The sequence below is a fragment of the Exophiala bonariae genome (genome assembly GCF_035927105.1).
Source record: "Exophiala bonariae strain CCFEE 5792 chromosome Unknown scaffold_6, whole genome shotgun sequence".
Lineage (NCBI taxonomy): Eukaryota > Fungi > Ascomycota > Eurotiomycetes > Chaetothyriales > Herpotrichiellaceae > Exophiala > Exophiala bonariae.
Genome location: NW_027042481.1, coordinates 647297 through 667177, shown reverse-complemented (window position 1 = coordinate 667177; position 19881 = coordinate 647297). Strand labels below are relative to the sequence as shown.

At 49.2% G+C, this 19881-nt stretch overlaps 7 protein-coding genes across 7 annotated transcripts; 5 read left to right on the top strand and 2 right to left on the bottom strand.

Annotated features, from left to right (window-relative positions):
• Positions 1 to 985: 985 nt before the first annotated feature.
• On the top strand, positions 986 to 2875 carry LTR84_011692 (uncharacterized protein; the record flags this gene model as incomplete). Its single annotated transcript, XM_064855220.1, has 1 exon — positions 986 to 2875. The coding sequence occupies one exon, from the start codon at positions 986 to 988 to the stop codon at positions 2873 to 2875; it is 1890 nt and encodes a 629-aa protein (XP_064708809.1).
• Positions 2876 to 5385: 2510 nt separating this feature from the next.
• Positions 5386 to 6769, top strand: LTR84_011691 (uncharacterized protein; the record flags this gene model as incomplete). The annotated part of the gene is made up of 2 exons (XM_064855219.1): positions 5386 to 5920; positions 5970 to 6769. 2 exons carry the CDS (start codon positions 5386 to 5388, stop codon positions 6767 to 6769), a joined length of 1335 nt encoding a protein of 444 aa, XP_064708808.1.
• Positions 6770 to 8757: 1988 nt separating this feature from the next.
• LTR84_011690 (uncharacterized protein) lies at positions 8758 to 9318 on the top strand (the record flags this gene model as incomplete). Its single annotated transcript, XM_064855218.1, has 1 exon — positions 8758 to 9318. One exon carries the CDS (start codon positions 8758 to 8760, stop codon positions 9316 to 9318), a length of 561 nt encoding a protein of 186 aa, XP_064708807.1.
• Positions 9319 to 10144: 826 nt separating this feature from the next.
• On the bottom strand, positions 10145 to 11533 carry LTR84_011689 (uncharacterized protein; the record flags this gene model as incomplete). Its single annotated transcript, XM_064855217.1, has 1 exon — positions 10145 to 11533. One exon carries the CDS (start codon positions 11531 to 11533, stop codon positions 10145 to 10147), a length of 1389 nt encoding a protein of 462 aa, XP_064708806.1.
• Positions 11534 to 11933: 400 nt separating this feature from the next.
• LTR84_011688 (uncharacterized protein) lies at positions 11934 to 15083 on the top strand (the record flags this gene model as incomplete). Its single annotated transcript, XM_064855216.1, has 1 exon — positions 11934 to 15083. The coding sequence occupies one exon, from the start codon at positions 11934 to 11936 to the stop codon at positions 15081 to 15083; it is 3150 nt and encodes a 1049-aa protein (XP_064708805.1).
• A 414-nt stretch (positions 15084 to 15497) lies between these two features.
• On the bottom strand, positions 15498 to 17330 carry LTR84_011687 (uncharacterized protein; the record flags this gene model as incomplete). The annotated part of the gene is made up of 1 exon (XM_064855215.1): positions 15498 to 17330. The coding sequence occupies one exon, from the start codon at positions 17328 to 17330 to the stop codon at positions 15498 to 15500; it is 1833 nt and encodes a 610-aa protein (XP_064708804.1).
• An 817-nt stretch (positions 17331 to 18147) lies between these two features.
• LTR84_011686 (uncharacterized protein) lies at positions 18148 to 19736 on the top strand (the record flags this gene model as incomplete). The annotated part of the gene is made up of 2 exons (XM_064855214.1): positions 18148 to 18223; positions 18274 to 19736. 2 exons carry the CDS (start codon positions 18148 to 18150, stop codon positions 19734 to 19736), a joined length of 1539 nt encoding a protein of 512 aa, XP_064708803.1.
• Between the last annotated feature and the right edge of the window lie 145 nt (positions 19737 to 19881).

Below are 19881 nucleotides of genomic sequence, written 5' to 3'. Positions count from 1 at the left end.
TATTTGTACTATTGAAATATCAGTGGTGTGTCTTGGTGTTTAATCAGTTCTAGTTGATCGCTTCTGGCCTAGAACATATCTAGGTCTGACCTGTTGTGGAGACCTAGAAACCTCGCTTGGAGCTTGCAGGAGAGGAGCATGATTTTTGTTTGGGTTGTCAGAGAGGGTCTTCCACCTGTTTCCACCCACAAAGGAAGGCGATAGGCATGGCCGGTAGATAGACGAAGCTGGTGGTTGTAGCGATTTGGGGACATCATGCACCAGTTCTCTCCCGACAGGGATCAGGGCTCCATTCCAATTTGACCACCCTTGTCGCAATTGTCCTTCCAGAAATCTCAGACTAACCCTTATCAACCTTCGGGCGGAGAATACGCACTGCCACACAATCCTGTCGTTGAACAGGATTGCGTCCCATCTCGCTCGCACTGACCACAGTCCACCTTCATCAACGGCGCAAAGTTAGTCCCCGGATTTATGAGGCATCCGTCTCAGCACAATTCAATCCGCCGTTCATTCTCGGCAGAGTTCAACTTCATTATCGTCTCCATCAGTCATTGATTGGCCCCATTGCTCCAATATCGGTCCTTGTTATGGTCACATTTTGTTCTGGGCCGCTAGGTTCTGGCTCAACACCGTACTCTATTCCCTCCTCGGCGCAAGTCCAGCCTCGGGCTGTACTCTGCCGATCAACTGCGAGGTCAATCTTGCACTGGTACGAGCTAAATACAGCATTGCCACGTTGTAGTGTTTGATCCGTCAGGCAAGCTACTCCCTACTACAATCAATAGTCGTCCCTTTGCAGGGTTTGTGGAAAGTGTACCCATCATCGAAGTCCATTTACGTGCTCCTCGATGCATATTCATGGAGATACAAAAAGCCCGTTCGCCACATGGCAAGCTCTTGGTAAGTCTTCCTTCATTCTTTGTTTGACTGAGTCGCCCACTTCCAGCGTCATTCCTTTATCATTCCTGGCAGGGTAATCAACATGTTGTCTTCGCTTTTTTCTACTGCGCTGCTCTTTGCGGCAGCACTTTCTCCAGTATATGCCGACACAGCGTCGAGTACAGACTCAACGACGGACTCAGTAACAGTCTCGACCGATGTTGTTGCTTCCAGCGATTCTTTGATTGCTGCTGCCAGCACCTTCGTCCCCAAGAAGGTCTGCAAATGTGCTCCTGGCGACAGTTGCTTTCCATCCGATACTATTTGGAAAATTTTCAATGTCACCACAGGAGGACGGGTCATTAAAACAAAACCCGTCGCTATCTCATGTTATCCTGGTCCAGATCAGAATGCCGCGAGGTGTGCTCAAGTCGACGCGAGCTGGGAGGACGCCACATTCCAAGCAGAACAGCCTGTCGGACTTTCTTACCCAACCAACGTCACTTGTCCTCCTGTGAACGTAGCTGCAGGCGAAAAACCAGGCTCATGCACACTTGGTGTGAGCCCGTCCTACGCCATTGATGCTACTGAGCCCTGGCATGTAGCTGTGGGCGTTGCCTTCGCAAGACTATTCAACATTCGCCTGGTTGTCAAGAACACTGGCCACGATCTCCTTGGACGGTCTGAAGGAGCGCTTGGTCTGGAAGTGTGGATTCGTCATCTTCGCAAAGGGATCACTTTCCAAAAGACTTTCAAGTCTTCCACCGCATGCACAAAGAGCGGCTGGACCGGCAGCGCCATCAAAATCGCCGGTGCTTACGCTTGGGGTGATGTGTACTCTGTCGCAAAGGCAAACAATGTCATTGTTGTCGGTGGGGGTACACCCAGCGTTGGAGCCATCGGTGGCTGGATGCAAGGAGGCGGCCATGGACCTGCTTCCAGACAATTTGGTCTCGGAGCCGACCAAGTTCTCGAATTGGATGTCGTTCTCTCAAGTGGACTCACGATTACTGCGAACGCATGCCAAAATAGCGACATTTTCTTCGCTCTCCGTGGCGGAGGTGGCGGTACCTATGGTGTCGTGATCTCCACCACTGTCAAGGCTCACCCGAACTCAGCCATTGTTGTTCAACATCTGTTACTTGGTGCTCTTACGGCCAACACCTCCGGGTTGTTAGACACAATTGCAATTGTAACAGGTGCTTACCCTGACCTGAACGATGCTGGATATGCAGGCTATGGCCAATGGTCCATCAACAGCCCGACACCACTATTTGCAACTTTCACTGCTGGCTACGTCCACGGTATTTATATGTTTGGCAAGACGGAACAACAAGCTCGTGCTGCTTTTGACGCAACAAGGGCCAAGTTGGCCGCTTACAATAGCAGTGTTTTCATTTCCGAGACATATGTTTCTTATGCTGACTATTGGTCGTTCTACTCAACTGAGTCTGGAGTTGAGCCTGCTGTTGGCACCCCCGCAACTCTCGGATCCCGCCTTTTCGACCGAACGTCGCTCACCAAGAGCTTCTCTGCCCTACGAAACATGATTGGCGTCATTGCAGGGACTCCTGGTCAGTTCACGTTCAACAGCTTCGAAATTGTGGGTGGTGGACAGGTTTTCAAAGACAAGTCTGATCCAAACTCTGGCCTGCTCCCGGCCTGGAGAACATCATACTTCAGCAACATCGTCGCACGAGGCTACCCTCTTGGAACTCCTCAATCGGTCGTCGACCAGATCGAGGACGATATCACCTTTGTCAAGGTCGCAGCGATGAAAGCCCTGGCACCCAATACCGGAGCGTACATGAACGAAGCTGATAGACATGATCCTGACTGGAAGGTCGACTTCTACGGAAGTAACTACAACAAGCTTCTGTCGATCAAGCAGAAGTATGATCCCGTCTCTGTGTTCTTCTGCCCAACTTGCGTCGGTAGTGATGCGTGGGGTGAGGATTCCTCAAGAAGACTGTGCAAAGTGAACTCTTCTTAGCTGGAAACGAATCATTGATGGTCCATTTGTTAGCGTGCATATTTCAAATACTCATAGATATTATATATTTTTAATTGATGCATCTTATATCCTGGTCCCCTTAGGTCCTCAAGGATTTGACTACTCATCCAAAAGAAGAAGTTGTTTCATGTCAACCGCCGTGTCGAAAGTGCGCAAGTCTTCCGATCTTCAACGCCATTCCAAGACTACTCCGCACAGTATGATCGTCAGTGCTACAGTAGTAGTACTATCGAGTACGAGGTACTCAGTTCAGGATCCTCGTGAAGGTTTGAAAGTGGAGGGTGATTGACAGGGAAGGGCCGTTACGTGGAAGTCCCTGCTTGCCCCTTGGGTGCCACGACCCCTTCATTTTCTCTGGGCAACTTCCGTTCAATGACAAGTGGCTTTGCCCGTGGGAATGCAGGTACTGCGACTTCCGTCCCAGGGAATGTTTCCTAAACTTAGAACTAGCCGGTAGTCGCAGGCGCGAGACAGGGTATAAAGTGCAAGGGCGAGGGGCATAAGCAGCTTGTTGATCATCAAATTTCCAACTCCCGGGGGAACATCCTGGAAAGAAGTCGGCACCTCTTGCCTCAATTTCATATTCGTACTTCCTAAGTGCGACAGAATACGAGTTATGTACCAAATTCACGAGCCAGACCTTGAGCTCATATCCGTACGGGGTGGGGTGCCCTGTACTCCCACCGGCATCTCTCTGTATACCCTGGATAGCCGTTGAAGTAGACTCATCTCCGCCGCACCGATCCCGCAGTGATCGGCACCGCCACGTTCCATCAGGCGTCCGATTCAAAGCCTTTAGCACGAATTTAACTTTTGGCTTGCTTGTTCCTGGACGCCCACCGAACTGCTAGTTCAAAACCACTGGACGGTCCACCTCGGCTAGACTCTCGGTTCCGGCGAGTAGCCAGTCCTCAACGACCTGTGCGCTGGGTTGGGAACATTCCCCGATGCCCAAGACTCTTACGAAGTATTCATGGCTTTTTTTCCACGAGATACCGAGAGCCAACTGTAGTCGATCATTCACTCGGCAGTAAGTGGACCGACCAGAAGGATCCCAGGCTCCTCTAACGACTTTGATAGCTTCCCTCCCCGTTTTCGACTTGAGACTTGTTCGAGGAACCACGCCATCATATCTCGGACACTATGGTATCCTTGCCAATTGGAAAACTTGGCAAAACATTCATGCCGTCTCTGGGTTTTGGTATGGCATGCAGACTCAAAATGGTAGATCATGAACTTCGGATATGTGATGTTTCACCAATTTGTCGTTCTGGGGGGATGGGGTCCTGCTAGATTGCCTTGCGTTACTTGTACATCACGAAATACATCAACCCTCAGCTAAATTTTCACATTACACGCTCACCAACCTGGCAGACGTAATGTGCTTTGCAATCCAGCAAAGTGTACGCAAATTTCTATTACAAACCCATGTGCGTTTACCGTAGTTTGCAGCACGCCGGAAACAGAGCAAATTCTCGGTGTTTTGCTGTGATTCTCCCACGCTAAGGTCAAGCAACACTGTTTTCCTTCAAGTTGCCGGAGCCTGAAAAAACGCCACTAAATACTAACCATTCTTGTAGCCCAATGCAGAGACCCTTGTCAGGATGAGCAGGGTAAATCTCTTGAAACCGCACGGCCATGCTATGCAAATTGTGCTCCCTGCAAAGGACAATGCTGTTGTCTTACATGCGGCTCCACCTGACCTCCCTACTAATGTTTTATAGCACGGTCCATGAGAGACTCTTTCTGAGGCACAATGGAACTGGGTGCTGATAATCGTGCTAACATAATTTGTGTGGCAGATGGAGTTTCCAACCTATTTTTGACGTATTGTCTTAATATGAAGTCGGTAGGGGCGAATCCATGAAGCTCCTCATGATGAACTGAATCCCAAGGGATTCGGCACTGTTGCTCGCACCACGTTTGAGCGGATCTTTCAGAAACCAGAGATCGGAGTGATCCGGGCCTCCGTGCGACAGCACGATAGCGAAGAGGTATCTGAATTTTCGCCGAGCTAATTCTCGTATGGTGAGGTGACTAGGAAGGAATAGTCCGGTCCTGGATGTTACGACTTACCTCGCCAACATGCTTTCAGTGCACTTGGTCCTGACTAAGTTAGTCCATGCACCTAGAGTTCTCTAGGAACCATTACCATGTTCGCCTGGAGGAGCTCCAACAAAGTCTGTCTATCCTTCATGGGGGTTTGAATACTTGTTTCTCACATGGTCGTCCTGCATGTCCAGGGAATCAGTCCATCTCGGTTGTAGACAACCCCTTATGAATTCATAGACCCTTACCATACTGATTTTTGGCTAATGGATTAATTGCGACTCATATCCTGTCTTGGTAACCTCTGTGTCTATCTGCCTCCTTACTCTGCATTGAGGACGGATCTCAGAATGGTATAGGAGGACTGGTGATAGACTTCAGGAACGAAAAACATCAAACCTCCGATCGTTTGCATCACTATCTCAAAAAACTCCTTCAACATGTCGGCCAACGGAACAGAAACAACTGCTCTGCCTCCTCTGGTTGGTGCAGCCCGGAATCTACATGAACCAGGTCTCCGCGCGGTCGCCTGGGCGGGTGTTGCGACCGCAGGTCTTTTCGTCTCATTACGACTATTCGCTCGATACCGCGAGGCTGGTCACTTTTTTGCCGATGACTATTGGGTGGTTACAGCTTTTGCTGTCCTACTGGTTAATGCAGTCCTACAACATCTTCAAACACATTCGCTCTACTATGTCATGGAAGTTTCGGCAGGGCGTCTACCAGTATCCGAAGAACTAATCATCCAAGGAAACATATACGTGCGTTATGAATTTCCGATCATCGGGCTGATGTGGACTGTGCTATGGTGTATCAAGGCTAGTCTGCTCGCACTGTTTTGGAGACTATTTGAGGGTCTGCCTCGCTATCGAAGAATTTGGTGGGGAGTCGTTGTGTTCTGTATTGGGTCATACATTGGCTGTTGGATTGCATCTGCATGGACATGCCATCCACCAAGCACATATTTTCAATTTGGTCAGTTTACTTGATTTAGGGATGGAGACTTTTACTGAATTATGAATAGGCCAATGTACGAAGCCCATCGACGTCAAAGGTGGCAATATCAGTATCTCCTATTCCACCGCTGTCGACATCATATCAGATCTCGCCATCATGATGCTACCTTTACGTCTCCTGCGTGACCTCCAAGTATCTCGTCCTCAAAAAGTCGGCCTCGGCGTCGTTTTCTGTCTCGGATTGGCAATTATTGCCGTCGCCATCGTTCGGCTCACACAGATCATCGGAACTGAGCGTGCGGACCCAGTCGGCCTGGCTGTATGGGGTCTCGTTGAGAGCACAGTCTCGGTGATAATCGGCTGTCTCCCACCTCTCAAAAGTTTTCTTGGAAAACAAATTTCGAAGTTCACCGGGGCCATATACGCCTATGGAGGCGGAGGATACTCTGGCGGAAGACATTCTGGCAGAATTCAAGGCGGCTCGGGAAACAAACAATCATTCGCGTCCAGATCTGGCAAGGAATCAGACTCAATCCCTCTCCATGACAGAGCCACCGACGTGAAAGCCCTCAAGGACGGACAGATTGTCGTCCAGAAAGACTTCGGATGGTCGGCAGCAGGCGGCAGTGCGTTCGACAGGGGATCCAGTGTTGAGACGACCGATCTGGAGAGTCAAAAAGGTGGTGCCCAATCGACCGTCGATGAACATTATTACGGTGACGAAGTTAAAATGATGAAGCAGAGACAACACGTGGATGAACGAGAGATTGGTGTCGCGACGCCGATGGGCAAACGAATGAGCAAGAGATCGTCGCATGGACGACAGGTCAGTGATGATGGCAGGTCCAAGACCAGCTGGTTGCAGTGACTTGCGAACCTCACTCGGCTCCCTTGAAAGTACAACATTTATGATGCCAGCGCGTCCTTTTCAATTTTTCTTGTGTGGACGTGTCCTACGAGTCATGGCCACTTTTATGTATACAAGCTATATTTCTCTACCTGATAACTACAGTACTATACCATCATGATCATCAATTGCGTCAAGATATCCCGGACTCGGCACCTTCATGTATCCTATCCTGGTCTCCCACCACAAGAGGTTGAGGGTTTCGGACTGTACGCGAGGCAAACCCGAGTTCCAGCTCAATTTCCGATAGCACAAGTCCACTTCACCTTGGACAACATCAGCACCTAAACCCGCTGTCTATTACTTGTCAACTGAGAAGGGATTTTATTTATATAGAGAAACGTGAGCTTATGTATGGATAATGGGTATTTGGACCAACATATGAGTTTTTCCAAGTCGAAACCCCGTTCCAGCTCACAGCCCACATGCTTTTTGGCCATGCAGAAATTCGGGCTAGCTGCTTCTTCGCCATCTGATACGACGTTTTTGAAAAAGGGGAATGTCGATCCGCAAGCAATTGTGATACAGATGCGTGTTTACGCACAATAGATGCAGATTGACATTAAGCCTCCGGTGGAGTCGGAGTTACAGCAGATATTAGGCATAAAACACAGCAAGTGGATGATGTCTAAAACCGACACTTTGAGCTATTCATCTATGTAGCGGCACTAACTAAGGTCATGACAGCACCCTCAGATTGACAAACCTAAATTTTTGGCGCTGTCCTCTGCTGTCCTCTGCCGTGCTCGACGATTACATAACACAGGCTGCTCAATAGTAGGTAGAAGAGCTCCTTTGCACGCACCGAGAGAGCTATGTATCTACGGAGCTATCACACAAGATCAGATTTACTATAATATAGTATACACAAGTTCCGGTCAAGAAGGTGTGACGCTCTAACCGAACCGGATCGGACACAGGGTGAGTATTATTGACTAAGATACACACTGCCGTTTTCGTGGTGCACGAATTCTAACACATTAATACCTGCGTTTAGATAGCCGAAGCTCGAATGTAACAAAACATGCCGCCCTCTAGACTCTTCCATCAAAAATCGAGTATTTCCACCAAATATCACAACAAGTGCAAAATCCAACTTCCATAGTGTTGGGTGGGGCCAGCACCTGGGAGCTTGTGAATAATAATAAATGTCGAAGTGGCGGCCTGCCTCGATCTTTGCCTCAGTGGCTAACTTCACAGAGTCCACAATTCCGGTTCCGTAGGATCATTATTGACCCGCGAGTCTGATGTGCAATTATGTTGTTCGGCAATTGAGGCGTCAACATGTCCTCAAGCGGTATCCGAAAAGAGGCTCCCAAGAGAGTTCGAGAATGACGAATTAGTGTTCGATCTCATGCTTTTCGAGATGCGGCACCGTGTGGCTCCATCCAATAGGAATCTCGCGGTGTGACATCGTCGCGAAACCACTGACATCGAAGGCAGATGTGAGACGCACTTTGCTATTTCCCCGCATTCTGTTCCCTTTTGTGCGATTGTGCGAGGGGAGCTTCTGTCGGATTACGGGATGTTGATACGTCGAAGAGACTGAAGCTACTACCTAAAGTGAGCTGTGTAGCTTTGGGGGGCGCTTGCTCTCCGAGAGCATCCTTCCTTCGAGGCCCCTTCACGAGAGGTGGCGCGCCTTTGGGGCGCCGCGACATCTCCGCTCCAGTGTTTCTCCACTAGGCTATCTCGATCTCCAAAAAGTCGAACACAAATCAGTTCTGAACGGAGGAGGCCCAATCCACGTGAGATCACCAATCGTCATTGAGGCGGCATCTCTTGAGCTGATGTTGCTTTCGCAAATGCGGGGACACCTCAGAGGATGCATAATAAGAGCCCCTCAAGGTCTTGGGATCAGTGCTACCACATCTTCTCGACCAGACACATAATTCACCAGCTCACATCAGAGTAAATATAGCTACAAATTCATCGCTTGAGACAATAAAATGGCTGGAATCCAGGGGCAACTCGAACGTGGGGCAGTGCCGAATCATATCTCCAATGTCTGTCCCAAGGGAACGAAGTTCCATGTCCTAGAGGTTGGATGGCTAGAATGTGATGAGGCGTTTGTGATTCGCGGCGGAAACACCAGCTTGAAAAGCACCGAGGGCAAATCTTTCGTCAACAAACGTCGAGAACTTCCCATGTACTGTATATTGATTGAACATCCACATGAAGGTCTCATTCTGTGGGAAACCGGATGTGGAAAAGATTACCCCGAGGTCTGGGGACCTCAAGTCGCCGACGTGTTCTCACGCATCCGTTACGAGCCGCAGCACGAATTAAAAGCAGCGGTAGAGGCGACAGGGAATAAACTTGAAGATATCAAGAAGATCATCATTGGTCATTTGCATCTTGACCACGCAGGCGGGCTAGACATGTTCCTGGACCGGAAAGATGTCGAAGTCTGGGTTCATGATAAGGAGTTGAGATCTGCTTTCTGGTCTGTAGCCACAGGTGCAGATGTTGGTGTTTATCTTGAGCACTATCTCAAGTTGAGTTTGTGAGTGTATAGTTCCCAGCAACGCATACTATACTAACATCATGGAGTAACTGGAAAACGTTTGATGAGCAAACCTTCGACTTTTGCCAGGGCATAACACTTCATCATCTTCCCGGCCATACAGATGGTAAGCAGGCCCCTCGATATCAAGAAGCAAGCTGATAGGTGACCAGGATTGATTGGTATGCAAATCAACATGCCTGACAGTGGTACATTCTTGTTTATTAGTGACCATTGCCACGTCATCGAAAATGTAAGCTGCAATTGTTGTGACATCCCGAGAAAAGGATAGAAAGCTAACAGGTCGTCCGCAGTGGCGTGATGGCATCCCGCAGGGTTGGTTGGCTAGAGATCATCCGGCGTGGTTCAGGAGTACACAACGCTTGAAGCAATTGGAGAGAACGACGAAAGGCCAGGTGATCCCAGGGCACGACAAGGAAACGTTTGAGAATCTGGTCAGTCGTGGCAAGGCTTATACTTGATCGGTTTTAGTTGTTTCTGCCACGTATCTGGTGGTGGACCTCGTTCAGGTATGGCCATGTTATTGACCATTGTATCACAATGAGCCCGAATTTTTTCTAGTCTGATATTCAATCTGGGAGGCCGTGTGGTGGATATGCTTAGCAGCAGGTTGTTGATATAATCATCTCACAGAATTGAGTACAACAAACCATCCAAGGTGAGGGAATCATTCAGTGCTCGGACCTGCCGTTCACTCTGCGACCGAGGATTACCAGACCCTCAAAAGGTATGGCCTTGGTCGTGGCGCGGTCACTTTCATTGCGATCAGATGTGGTTGGCGATGATTGACTCCATCTTGTGGCTGGATATCAACCTTCCGAGGTTTCACTCGTGTTATCCTCTGCCATTGACCATTGACTGGAGGTGAGCATAGAATCCGTTGAGTCGAGTGTCTCGTCCGGTGTGAACTGATCCTGCGCTTTAGGAACCTCTTCACTTGCCACAGAAAAGCCAACGGACTTTCCTGGCTTGGTGCTAGACTTCTTCTCAGCCAGGATATCGCCATCCCAGGGACGGCACTTGTAGATGATTTGCCCACACCTCAAGCATGACCACCCTCCACCTTCTTCAGCTTCGATCTTGGTGGCAATGCAGGTAAAGCAATAGATACATTTACACGGAATTGTCTCGTAAGGATTGACAACATCTGTCGTAGCTGAACCTATAACACCGCCACCTGCTCCAGCATTTGCGCCGAGTATTTCTGCTTCCGACGTCGATGTGGGGTTCTGCTCCTGATAGCATATGGCACATGTCCTTTCTGGTAGAAAGGAAAGTGGACCACTCTTGACAATATTATCATCATCATCGGTGGCTTCTGACCTCATTGCTGCCTTGGTCCGCTTCCATGCCCTCGACAGCCATCGTCTCCACCTGCTGATCCCAACCAGCGGAAGGAGAAATAGCAGAAATTCAGTAAAGGCATGCCAGACTAACTGGCGATTCAGGTATTCAAAAGATACCTCGCGGCTGACCTGATTCGATGGTGAGACAAGTCTCAGTCGGAGAAGACGGTCTGTGAGAGTTTTGTAGCGACCATTGACCAAGAAAATGAGGAAGGAAATGAAAGCGGCAATCGAATGAGTGGTGGAGAAGAAAGAGGTCAATCGCATAAGATGCTGAACGGTGTCCGAAGGAGCCGTGTAACCACGTTCTTGATCTATCAGCCAGTCTTCCCACTTGTCCCATCCATAGCGACCAAATATGGTGATGAAGCCATAAAGCGACTTTTGCCATTTTGTGGGTTTGGGCAACCCGGGTCCATTCTGACGAGCATCGGCATATCGTAGATTCTGCAAAGATGCACCATAAGATGCATCGTTGTCCCATATCGACAGCTTAAACAGGACGGAACGAAGTCCGAGTAATATCTCTTGAGACCAATCATCCTGTAGATGAGGCCCCAAATATTTTACCGCATCTCCGACTTGTGTCTTGAACAATCCGAGCAACTCTTCATCAAGTAGTTCAGCATCCACCTGGCCTACACGAAATGCAGGTCTTGTGCCTTCGGAATCGAGTAAGGTGGTCCACCAGGAGGAGAACTCCGGACGTAATGAGTGTGTGAGACGCGTCAAGGGTGTACGTCCTGGTGCTGTGATAAGTGATTGCTGATGGAGGGATCGCGCTTCTTGCTGTCTGGCGGCTTGTTGGGCTAAGATTCGCTCTTGAGCAGCGGCGAAACTGGTAGGAGACATTCCGACGGCATAATCTGAGATCAGAAGGACATGTATCTAGAGGGCAGCTCTAGAAAGAAGATAGACGAGACTTGTCGAAGGTGTTGAACAATCCGAAAAGTGATCGATGAAATGCAGCCGAGGTACCGGCAGGCGCAGAACTTGCCTTAGGTAAGCAGTGGCCGTAGTTCTCTTGGCGGTCACAATTTCTCAATGTCCAATCATTGAAGGACCGCCAAACCTTTGGGTTTCACACCTTGAACTAGTGTCTCAGCCTTCAAGCTGATCATTATCCATGTTTGATGGAGGAGGGCCAAACATTTGTGATGTTACGTTTCTTTTTGTCTGAAACTCCTTGAATTCTGTCTTGTCTTTTATATGAGCCATGGTGACCACCAACTTTTAGTTTTTATTCCCAAAAATGCCTTCCTTCGCCATCGAAGTGGAAGGAGAAACCAACCCACTGAACAGGGAATCCGTCATCTCCACCCTTGCAAATGCTTCCAGAGGATTTCCCACTCCACAAGCACTGAAAGCTGCCACTCAGCAGATAGGCAATTGGGAAAAAACTCCAGGCTACTACGCACTTCTTCAGGATGTTTACGCCGATCTTTCACTGGATCAAGATGTCCGGTTTCAAGCAATCATTCAATTGAAGAATGGAATCGACAAATATTGGCGAAAAACCGCACCTAATGCCCTGGGGAAACCGGAGAAAGAACAGATTAGATCCAGAACCATCGATGCTGGCGTCAAAGAACCTGTCGCAAGTTTGTCTCTTCACAATGCTCTCATGCTGGCAAAGATTGTTCGGTATGAGTTTCCTCACGATTGGCCCGACGTTATTCCGGTTATCATACAACATCTCCGTGCTACCAGCCAGGAGTCCATCATAACCATCTATACGTCAAACATCTTGACAATCAGTCTACAAGTGATCAAAGAGCTTGCTTCGGGGAGACTTCAGAGAACCAAAAAGAGCCTCCAGCAAGTATCTTCAGAACTCCTGCAAGTTCTTGGCAGCCTCTATGTCAATCTGGTTTCAAAATGGCAGTCCCCCCAAGGTCAGCTTGATCTTAGTAGTGCACTAAACAGCCACTCCGCATTGAAGACACTCCGGCGATTGCTTGTTGTCGGGTTCGAGAATCCACACCGCGAGGAGGATGTTCGACAATTCTGGACACTTCTCCAGACCCAGCAACATGCATTCTGGCTTTCCTATAATGAGACTTCGTCCCCTGACCTCAAAACTGTCATTATGAAACATCTTCTTCAACTATCCAAACTCTACCTGAACATGGCTCGCGAACACCCAGCTTCATTTGTTCTGCTTGGTTGTATGGATATACTCAATCACTCGTGGAACACAATCAGCCAAGTTGATGCGAAGTCTGCACTGAATGGCAATTTCGACTGGAATGAATACCGCAGCGGCGACCAGCTTGATGAATCACCCACGGAGAAGCTCGCCCTCAAAGCACTTCTGCTGTTTCGCGCATGTCTGAAAATGGTCTTCAACCCCGTCCAGACGTTCAAATACCAGACGCCACAAGACAAAGATGATAGGAAGAATGCGGTAGACCACATCAAGAATACCATCTTGACGAATGATTTCGTTCTTCGACTCATGGAGTTGTTGGTCACCCAATACTTTGTCCTGCGACCAGCAGATTTGCGAGATTGGGAAGAAGAACCCGATGAATGGGAGCGGCGGGAAGAAGAGATCGCAGATGCCTGGGAGTTTTCTATTCGATCTTGCGCTGAAAAATTATTTCTTGACTTGGTCATAAATTTCAAAGAACTCCTGGTCCCTCGACTACTGGATGTATTTCAACAGTATGCCACTACATCAAGTAACAACGTCCTCCTGAAAGACAGCCTCTATTCAGCGATTGGTATCGCGGCAGCTTGCATCGAAGATGTGCTCGACTTCAATACGTTTCTGAGAGCGACTCTGGTACCAGAAGTACAGATGGTGCAGCCCAACTATAATCTCCTTCGTCGCCGAACAGCAATTCTTCTTGGACAATGGGTTCCTATCAAACCTGAGGTTCTTGACCGAGTTGCAGTCTACCAGATTTTCACACATTTGCTTACGAGCGATGACCAACTGAATGATCAGGTAGTACAAGTTACAGCAGGCAGACAATTGAGAATGGTTCTCGATCCTTTTGAATTCAATTACGCAGACTTTCAACCTTACGCGACCCCATTATTGTCAAGTCTGATGGCACTGATCGCAAAGACCGAGCTCTCTGAGACCAAAATGGCTCTCCTAGAGACAGTTCGAGTGGCTGTCACGAAATTGGAGGGACATATTGAACCTTATGCACAAGGCATTATGTCAATGCTTCCCCAACTCTGGGCAGAATCCGGAGAGGAGCATCTTATGAAACAAGCAATTTTGACTATGATCACAGCAATAGTCAACAGTCTTGGACAGAAGAGTATTTCTTACCATGCATCTGTACTTCCAATCATCCATGACTCCATTCAGCCAGAGTCCGAGGCTATTGTCTATCTCTTAGAGGACTCTCTTGACTTATGGGCGGCAATCCTACAGCAAACCCCATCAGAAGCCCCATCAGAAGCCCTTTTAGCCCTGTCCCGATCCATTCTCCCCTTGTTGGACACAGGAAGTGAGCTTTTGCGGCAAATATTCGAGATCGTGGAATCATACACGATATTATCGCCTACCACGGTCTTATCTTCGCAATTTCTCGACCCACTGCTGATATCCATGAAATCTCTTTTGACAATGCTTGCATCCAGCCGAGCTAGAGACTCGGCGCATGCACCACACGTTCTTGAACATTTGGTTGCCACAATTGCTTCCGAAACACAACAATCACTTCCCGCTCAGGAAGCGTCGAACCATCTCCTCACGTCAATGCTCAATACGGGATACCTAGCCTCCGTGATGGAAATCCTCAAAGAAGCATACGAGTACCACCAGGACCCACGCCCAAATCGAAGACCACCAGACATAATTGGACCAGGAGAAACCAGTCTCTTCACTCTACTGTCGCGCATGGCTCTTCTTTCTCCAGACGCAACAATCCAGGCCGTCTCCGCAACCAACGTTGTCTCATCCACCTCCACACCGACCTTTGCATGGCTAATGACTGAATGGCTGTCTCAAATCGACAATATCGGGGACGTGCTCCGCAAGAAGCTCCAAATCCTAGCTTTCACAAACCTGCTTAACGCTAATACACCACCATTTCCACAGCCCGTGCTCGAGAATCTGCAGTCGTTCCTGACCACATGGACCGATCTCGCGATGGAGCTGGGCGAAGAGGCATCTGAAGAGAGCATGGGCGATTACCTTTGGCATAACAAGCCAACGACTGACATGCCCGAGTGGCCGGATGCGAGCCCCGAGGATGGCCGGAAGAGGGTTTTGAGCAACAAGGATCCAATCTACACGACGAATATCCGTGAGTTTGTGGCGGTTAGGTTGAAAGGACTGGTGGAGAGAGTGGGTGGTCTGGAGGTGTTTGAGCGCGAATGGTTGAGTAGAGTTGACGCGGCAGTGGTCAAGGCTTTTGTGGATTTGAAGATGTTGTGACCATGTTATGACCGTGTTGTTACCATGATGAGCTCTTGATGAATGGAAAGATGGGACTGTGGTGTCAGGATACAGCTGAGGGCCAGGATCACTCGAGTGTATGCTATCGGCATGACAGTCTATTCATGACCAGAAATGAACCTCGGCTCTCGTGTTGTACAAGTCTAACAACCGGCATAACCACGCCGCCAGCGGAGAATGCAGCAATAGCATCGTTTCAGACGTAGCCAACCAGCTGAGCATACATAAGCAGGTCAAGGAACGGTGCGGAGTAAGAGCACAGCCATGAAACCGCAACGCGAGGAAAGTAGAGATCACAGTGTCTAGAAATGTATCAGATCTGTGTTTCGTGTTCATCTGCTTCATGTTTTTCGATAATATTTTAAAAAACGCCTAACCTCATCTGACCCAGAGTTATGTAGCGCCATTCATAGTAGGCGCCTTCTTCAAACCTACATGATAGCGCATGAACAAAGTATCTATGAAATGATCATGCCGAATGCCCGGGGGTTTTGCGCGCGCAAATTCATCCACGGCGTCCTGAGGTCGATACCCTAGCTTCTCGATCAGATAACAAGCGATGAAGAACCCTGTCCGATTGTATCCATAGTGGCAGTGCACGCCGATGGCTTTGCCGTCGTGACCCTCCTCAATCCTCAGCCGGTCCACGAGGGCGATGAAATCCTGCACCTCGACGGGCGTCGGTGGGACTTTGGAGACGGTGGGGAACTTGTGGTACTGGACGCCGCCGCGCTCCAGTGCTTTGGTGTCGTAGACGGGGCTGTCGTGTGAGATGTCGATGACGGCGTAGATTTTGTCGCTCCATTTTTGGAGGAACTCGCCAGGCGAGTGCTCTTCGTCCTGTTCGCGTAGCGTCTTCAGTGCGCGGAAGATGCCGCCGGTGCCGATGAGCTCCGAGACGGGAGTGACTCGCTTCCATTTTTCGAGGTTCTTCACGTCCCATTTGCCCGTCGTGGTCAATTGTTGGAGTTGCCAGCCGAGGCTCAGTTGTGGCGAGACGTAGCGGGCGAGAAAGTCTTCGATGAGACCGGCAACGGTCCGGTATGTAGAGTGGTCGTACATCAGCGCGTGAGCGGCTGGTGAAGGGAGAATCGCGGTTTTTATGATGTTTGAATTATGGGTGGACATCTCACGCGTCGATGGAGTGACTCCAAATTGGCGATCGTCCGCTCGTGGCTCATTTGCGGATGACTCTGGCTGTGTGAGTGATGATGATTCATCCGAGGACGGGATAGGTCCTTCGTTGGCAATGAGAGTTGTGTGGTCACCGACACTGCGACTCTGTAAGAATGCAATGATCTTCTCGACTTCCTTCGGCTTGGTGACAGTGTCTGCCTCACCGGCGACCAGGAATAGTGGCACCTGTATTTTCTCCCAGGTGTCTTTTCCTGGCAGTCCACCTTCAGCCTCGCCAGAAGCACTATATCGAGGTAAACACCCTATGGTTGAGCGTTTCCACACCGGAGTTTTGAAGCCCTTGTTGTAATTGAGTTGCGCTCGTCTCAGGTCTATTCCTGCCGCATCTCCTGCCATTCTTTTGACACTGCGAGAATCAATGCCACCTCGTCGGTCCATGATACGGAGCAAATCGAGTACTGCATCTGGCAGGGACAACAACCTCCTCGCATTCACTGTTTCGGATTTCGAAGGAGGAGTCGCTTTGGGGCAGAGGTCGACTATACCTGCTATTGGAATTGTGAACGATTCGGTTGTCGACAGCATCGCTGCAATTGAGCAACCTAAGCTGTGGGCCACAAAGACCACCCTCTGATGCTCATGTTCTCGGCATATGTCCTGAATTGCGTTTTTCCACAACTCAGTAAAGGCTTCAATTGTATAAGCCTCGTATTCCTTTGGCGAGAATTCCGAATGGCCATGACCGGGCAGCTCAATGGCAAAGCATGGCGCAACATTTGCCAAACTCCCGAGCAAAGGCGCAAATTGAGGCAGTGAACCTCCTAACCCGTGGATGAAGACAAGAAGGGGTAGATCTGCAATTGCCTGAAGCTTCTCTGCGTGCACATGTGCATGATAGAATGTTCTGATAGAACGATAGGTCGCATATTTGGTCGTGTATGAGCGGATGGACAAGTGATCTTTCAGCAAGGGATGGTCTTGCTCCAGGGAGCTCTCATCCGGATTACGACTGGTGAGGGACAAGTATAAGTAGGACAGATATACGGCCCCAGCACCAAGTAGTGCACCACATGTGATGGAAATGGCCATCTCTCAACGGCTGCAGCACTTCGCCAATTGGCTGAATAAAAAGTACTCGTAGTTAAGCCCTTGAAAATGAAAGCGATGCAGATAGTGCAGCAGACGAGCGAGGCCAAGCCATTATTGAAATATCATGCTTGAGATCACTCTCAGGAAAACGAAGAACGATTAACCGTGGCTTGCGTTTGTCAAGCACTGGTAAGGCACGAGCCTCTTTCGTTGGTACAGAATGAAGGATGGCTGTTGGACAGTCTGACTCATTGCAACATTGGAGATTCAGATTGAAGGACCAATAGTCTTTGAACCCCTCTGCATTACTCGAACGAATGATTGTTGACAAAATATCCTATAGACAGAATTTTGGTGTAGAGATGTTGAGCAATGAGTCGAGTCTAAACTTTGGCCCTGATAGAACCCGATTTTCCGTAGTTTATCCGGGCTTCGGTGAAGCAAGAGATCACGATAGGTTGTCACCAAACTCGTCGAGTCGCGTCTTTTTCTTACTGTCACTCAGAAAATAAGGCCATCTTTCACAATTGATGTCCCGATACTCTTTACTGATTGCCGATCTTGTGGCAGCTATAGCGACTAGCCTATGCCCGTAAGATGGATTGAACGGGCTCTTCAGGGCGTTTCTTGCTCGCGGCTTGCACAAAGGTCTCTCCATGATCATCGCCTCATTCCTCATTGTGCCCCAAAAGTGCGCAGTTTGCACTTTGGCAGACCTTGCTATCAAAAAGACCACACCCCCCTCAGGAAAGAGCTGAAAGATGCTGCGAGATCGGCTCGGCTAGGGGCATCTGCATCTTCTGGACAAAGTCCGGACATGCTTGATGACTGGGAATTGACGGTAGGAATTGAGGTACATGCCCAGTTGAACACCTCTCGCAAACTGTTCTCATGTATTCAGTACCCTCACAGCCTCTACCAGCCATTCACTGACGCTCTGTAGCTGCTCCTACCGCCTCGACGTCTAGCCCCAACTCCCAGCTTGCGCCCTTCGATATTGCCGTCCCTGGTAGCCAACCGGTTCTGCAACATGGCGTGATCATCCCTGCACTACGTGCTGCGCTTGCTCTCGACTGCAAAATCCAGTTAACAAGTAGCTTTGATCGCAAGCACTACTTTTATCACGATCAACCGGCCGGGTACCAGATCACCCAGTACTATCAGCCTTTCGCAAAGGATGGCTTTCTCAAGCTCAATGCGGATGACGATCTCCCAGATGATAAAGAGATTGTGGTGGGAATCAAGCAGGTGCAATTAGAGCAGGATACGGCAAGATCCCAGGAGCAAGACAGTGAGACGACTCTGATCGACTTCAATCGTTCTGGATTTGCTCTCATCGAGATTATTTCTTTGCCCGATCTTCACTCTCCCAGAGCTGCCGCCGCATACGTCCGCAAGTTGCAAGGACTGCTCTTTGCAGTAGATGCGGTAACAACCGGGATGGAAGAGGGTGGCCTTCGTGCTGATGTCAACGTATCTGTGCGACGCAAAGGAGATGTGCAAGGCAACTTTTCGTACTCAGGCATTGAAGGCCTGGGCCAGCGAACAGAGATCAAGAACCTCAGCACATTCAAAGGGATCGAGGAGGCAATTAAGGCAGAAAGAGACCGGCAAATCAATGTGATTGAAAATGGCGGGACTGTCGAAGCGGAAACCCGTGGCTGGGCGGCTACACACCCTCGAGAAACTAGGAGACTTCGTGGTAAGGAAGGGGAAGTCGACTATCGCTATATGCCTGACCCTGATCTCCCACCATTATACATTCACTATTCACTCGTCGATCGACTGAAGACAACCCTCCCGCCATCACCGGAAAAGCTTGTCAGCATGCTTATGTCTGATTATGGTCTATCTAACAATGACGCGGGAACACTTTGTGCTTTGGATGATGGCGAGAGAATGATATACTTCCAGGAGGTCGTTCAAGAACTTATCGAGTCACTCAACAGCTCGCTTCCGCGGAATGCAGTCGGGCAGCTTGTCGCAAACTGGGTACTTCACGAGCTTGGAGCACTTCTGTCCTCAGATGATCAGCAATGGTCAAAAGACATAGTACCTGCAAGCCAGCTAGCTGCGATCTTGGCTCAGTTCAGCCTCGGGAAGATAACCGGGGCTTCTGCCAAAGTTATCTTGAAATTGAAATACAGTGGCGACGAGCGATCTGTTCCAAACATCATTGTGGAGGAAAAGTTGCACTTCCAAAGTCTCTCCGATTCAAAATATGAGACGATTGCACGAGAGATCATGGAACAGTATCCTAGACATGTGGAAGACATCCGAGAACGGAAAAAGATGGGTAAGCTGCAATTTTTGATGGGTCAGATGTTTAGACATCCGGATCGAGGGAGTATGAAGCCACAGGAAGCCGAGAAAGTGTTTCGTCGGTTGATTCTGGGCGAAGAATGAAGAGATTCCCGTCCTAATCTCCACTGGAGGCTCAACATTCTTGAAGCTTCAATGATGGGCTTTGGTCTGAATACTGGACTCCATGTAACAATGGTGAGAACTCCACTCCACCGAAGTTTCAGTTAAGTCCTCAGGAAAGAGCAGC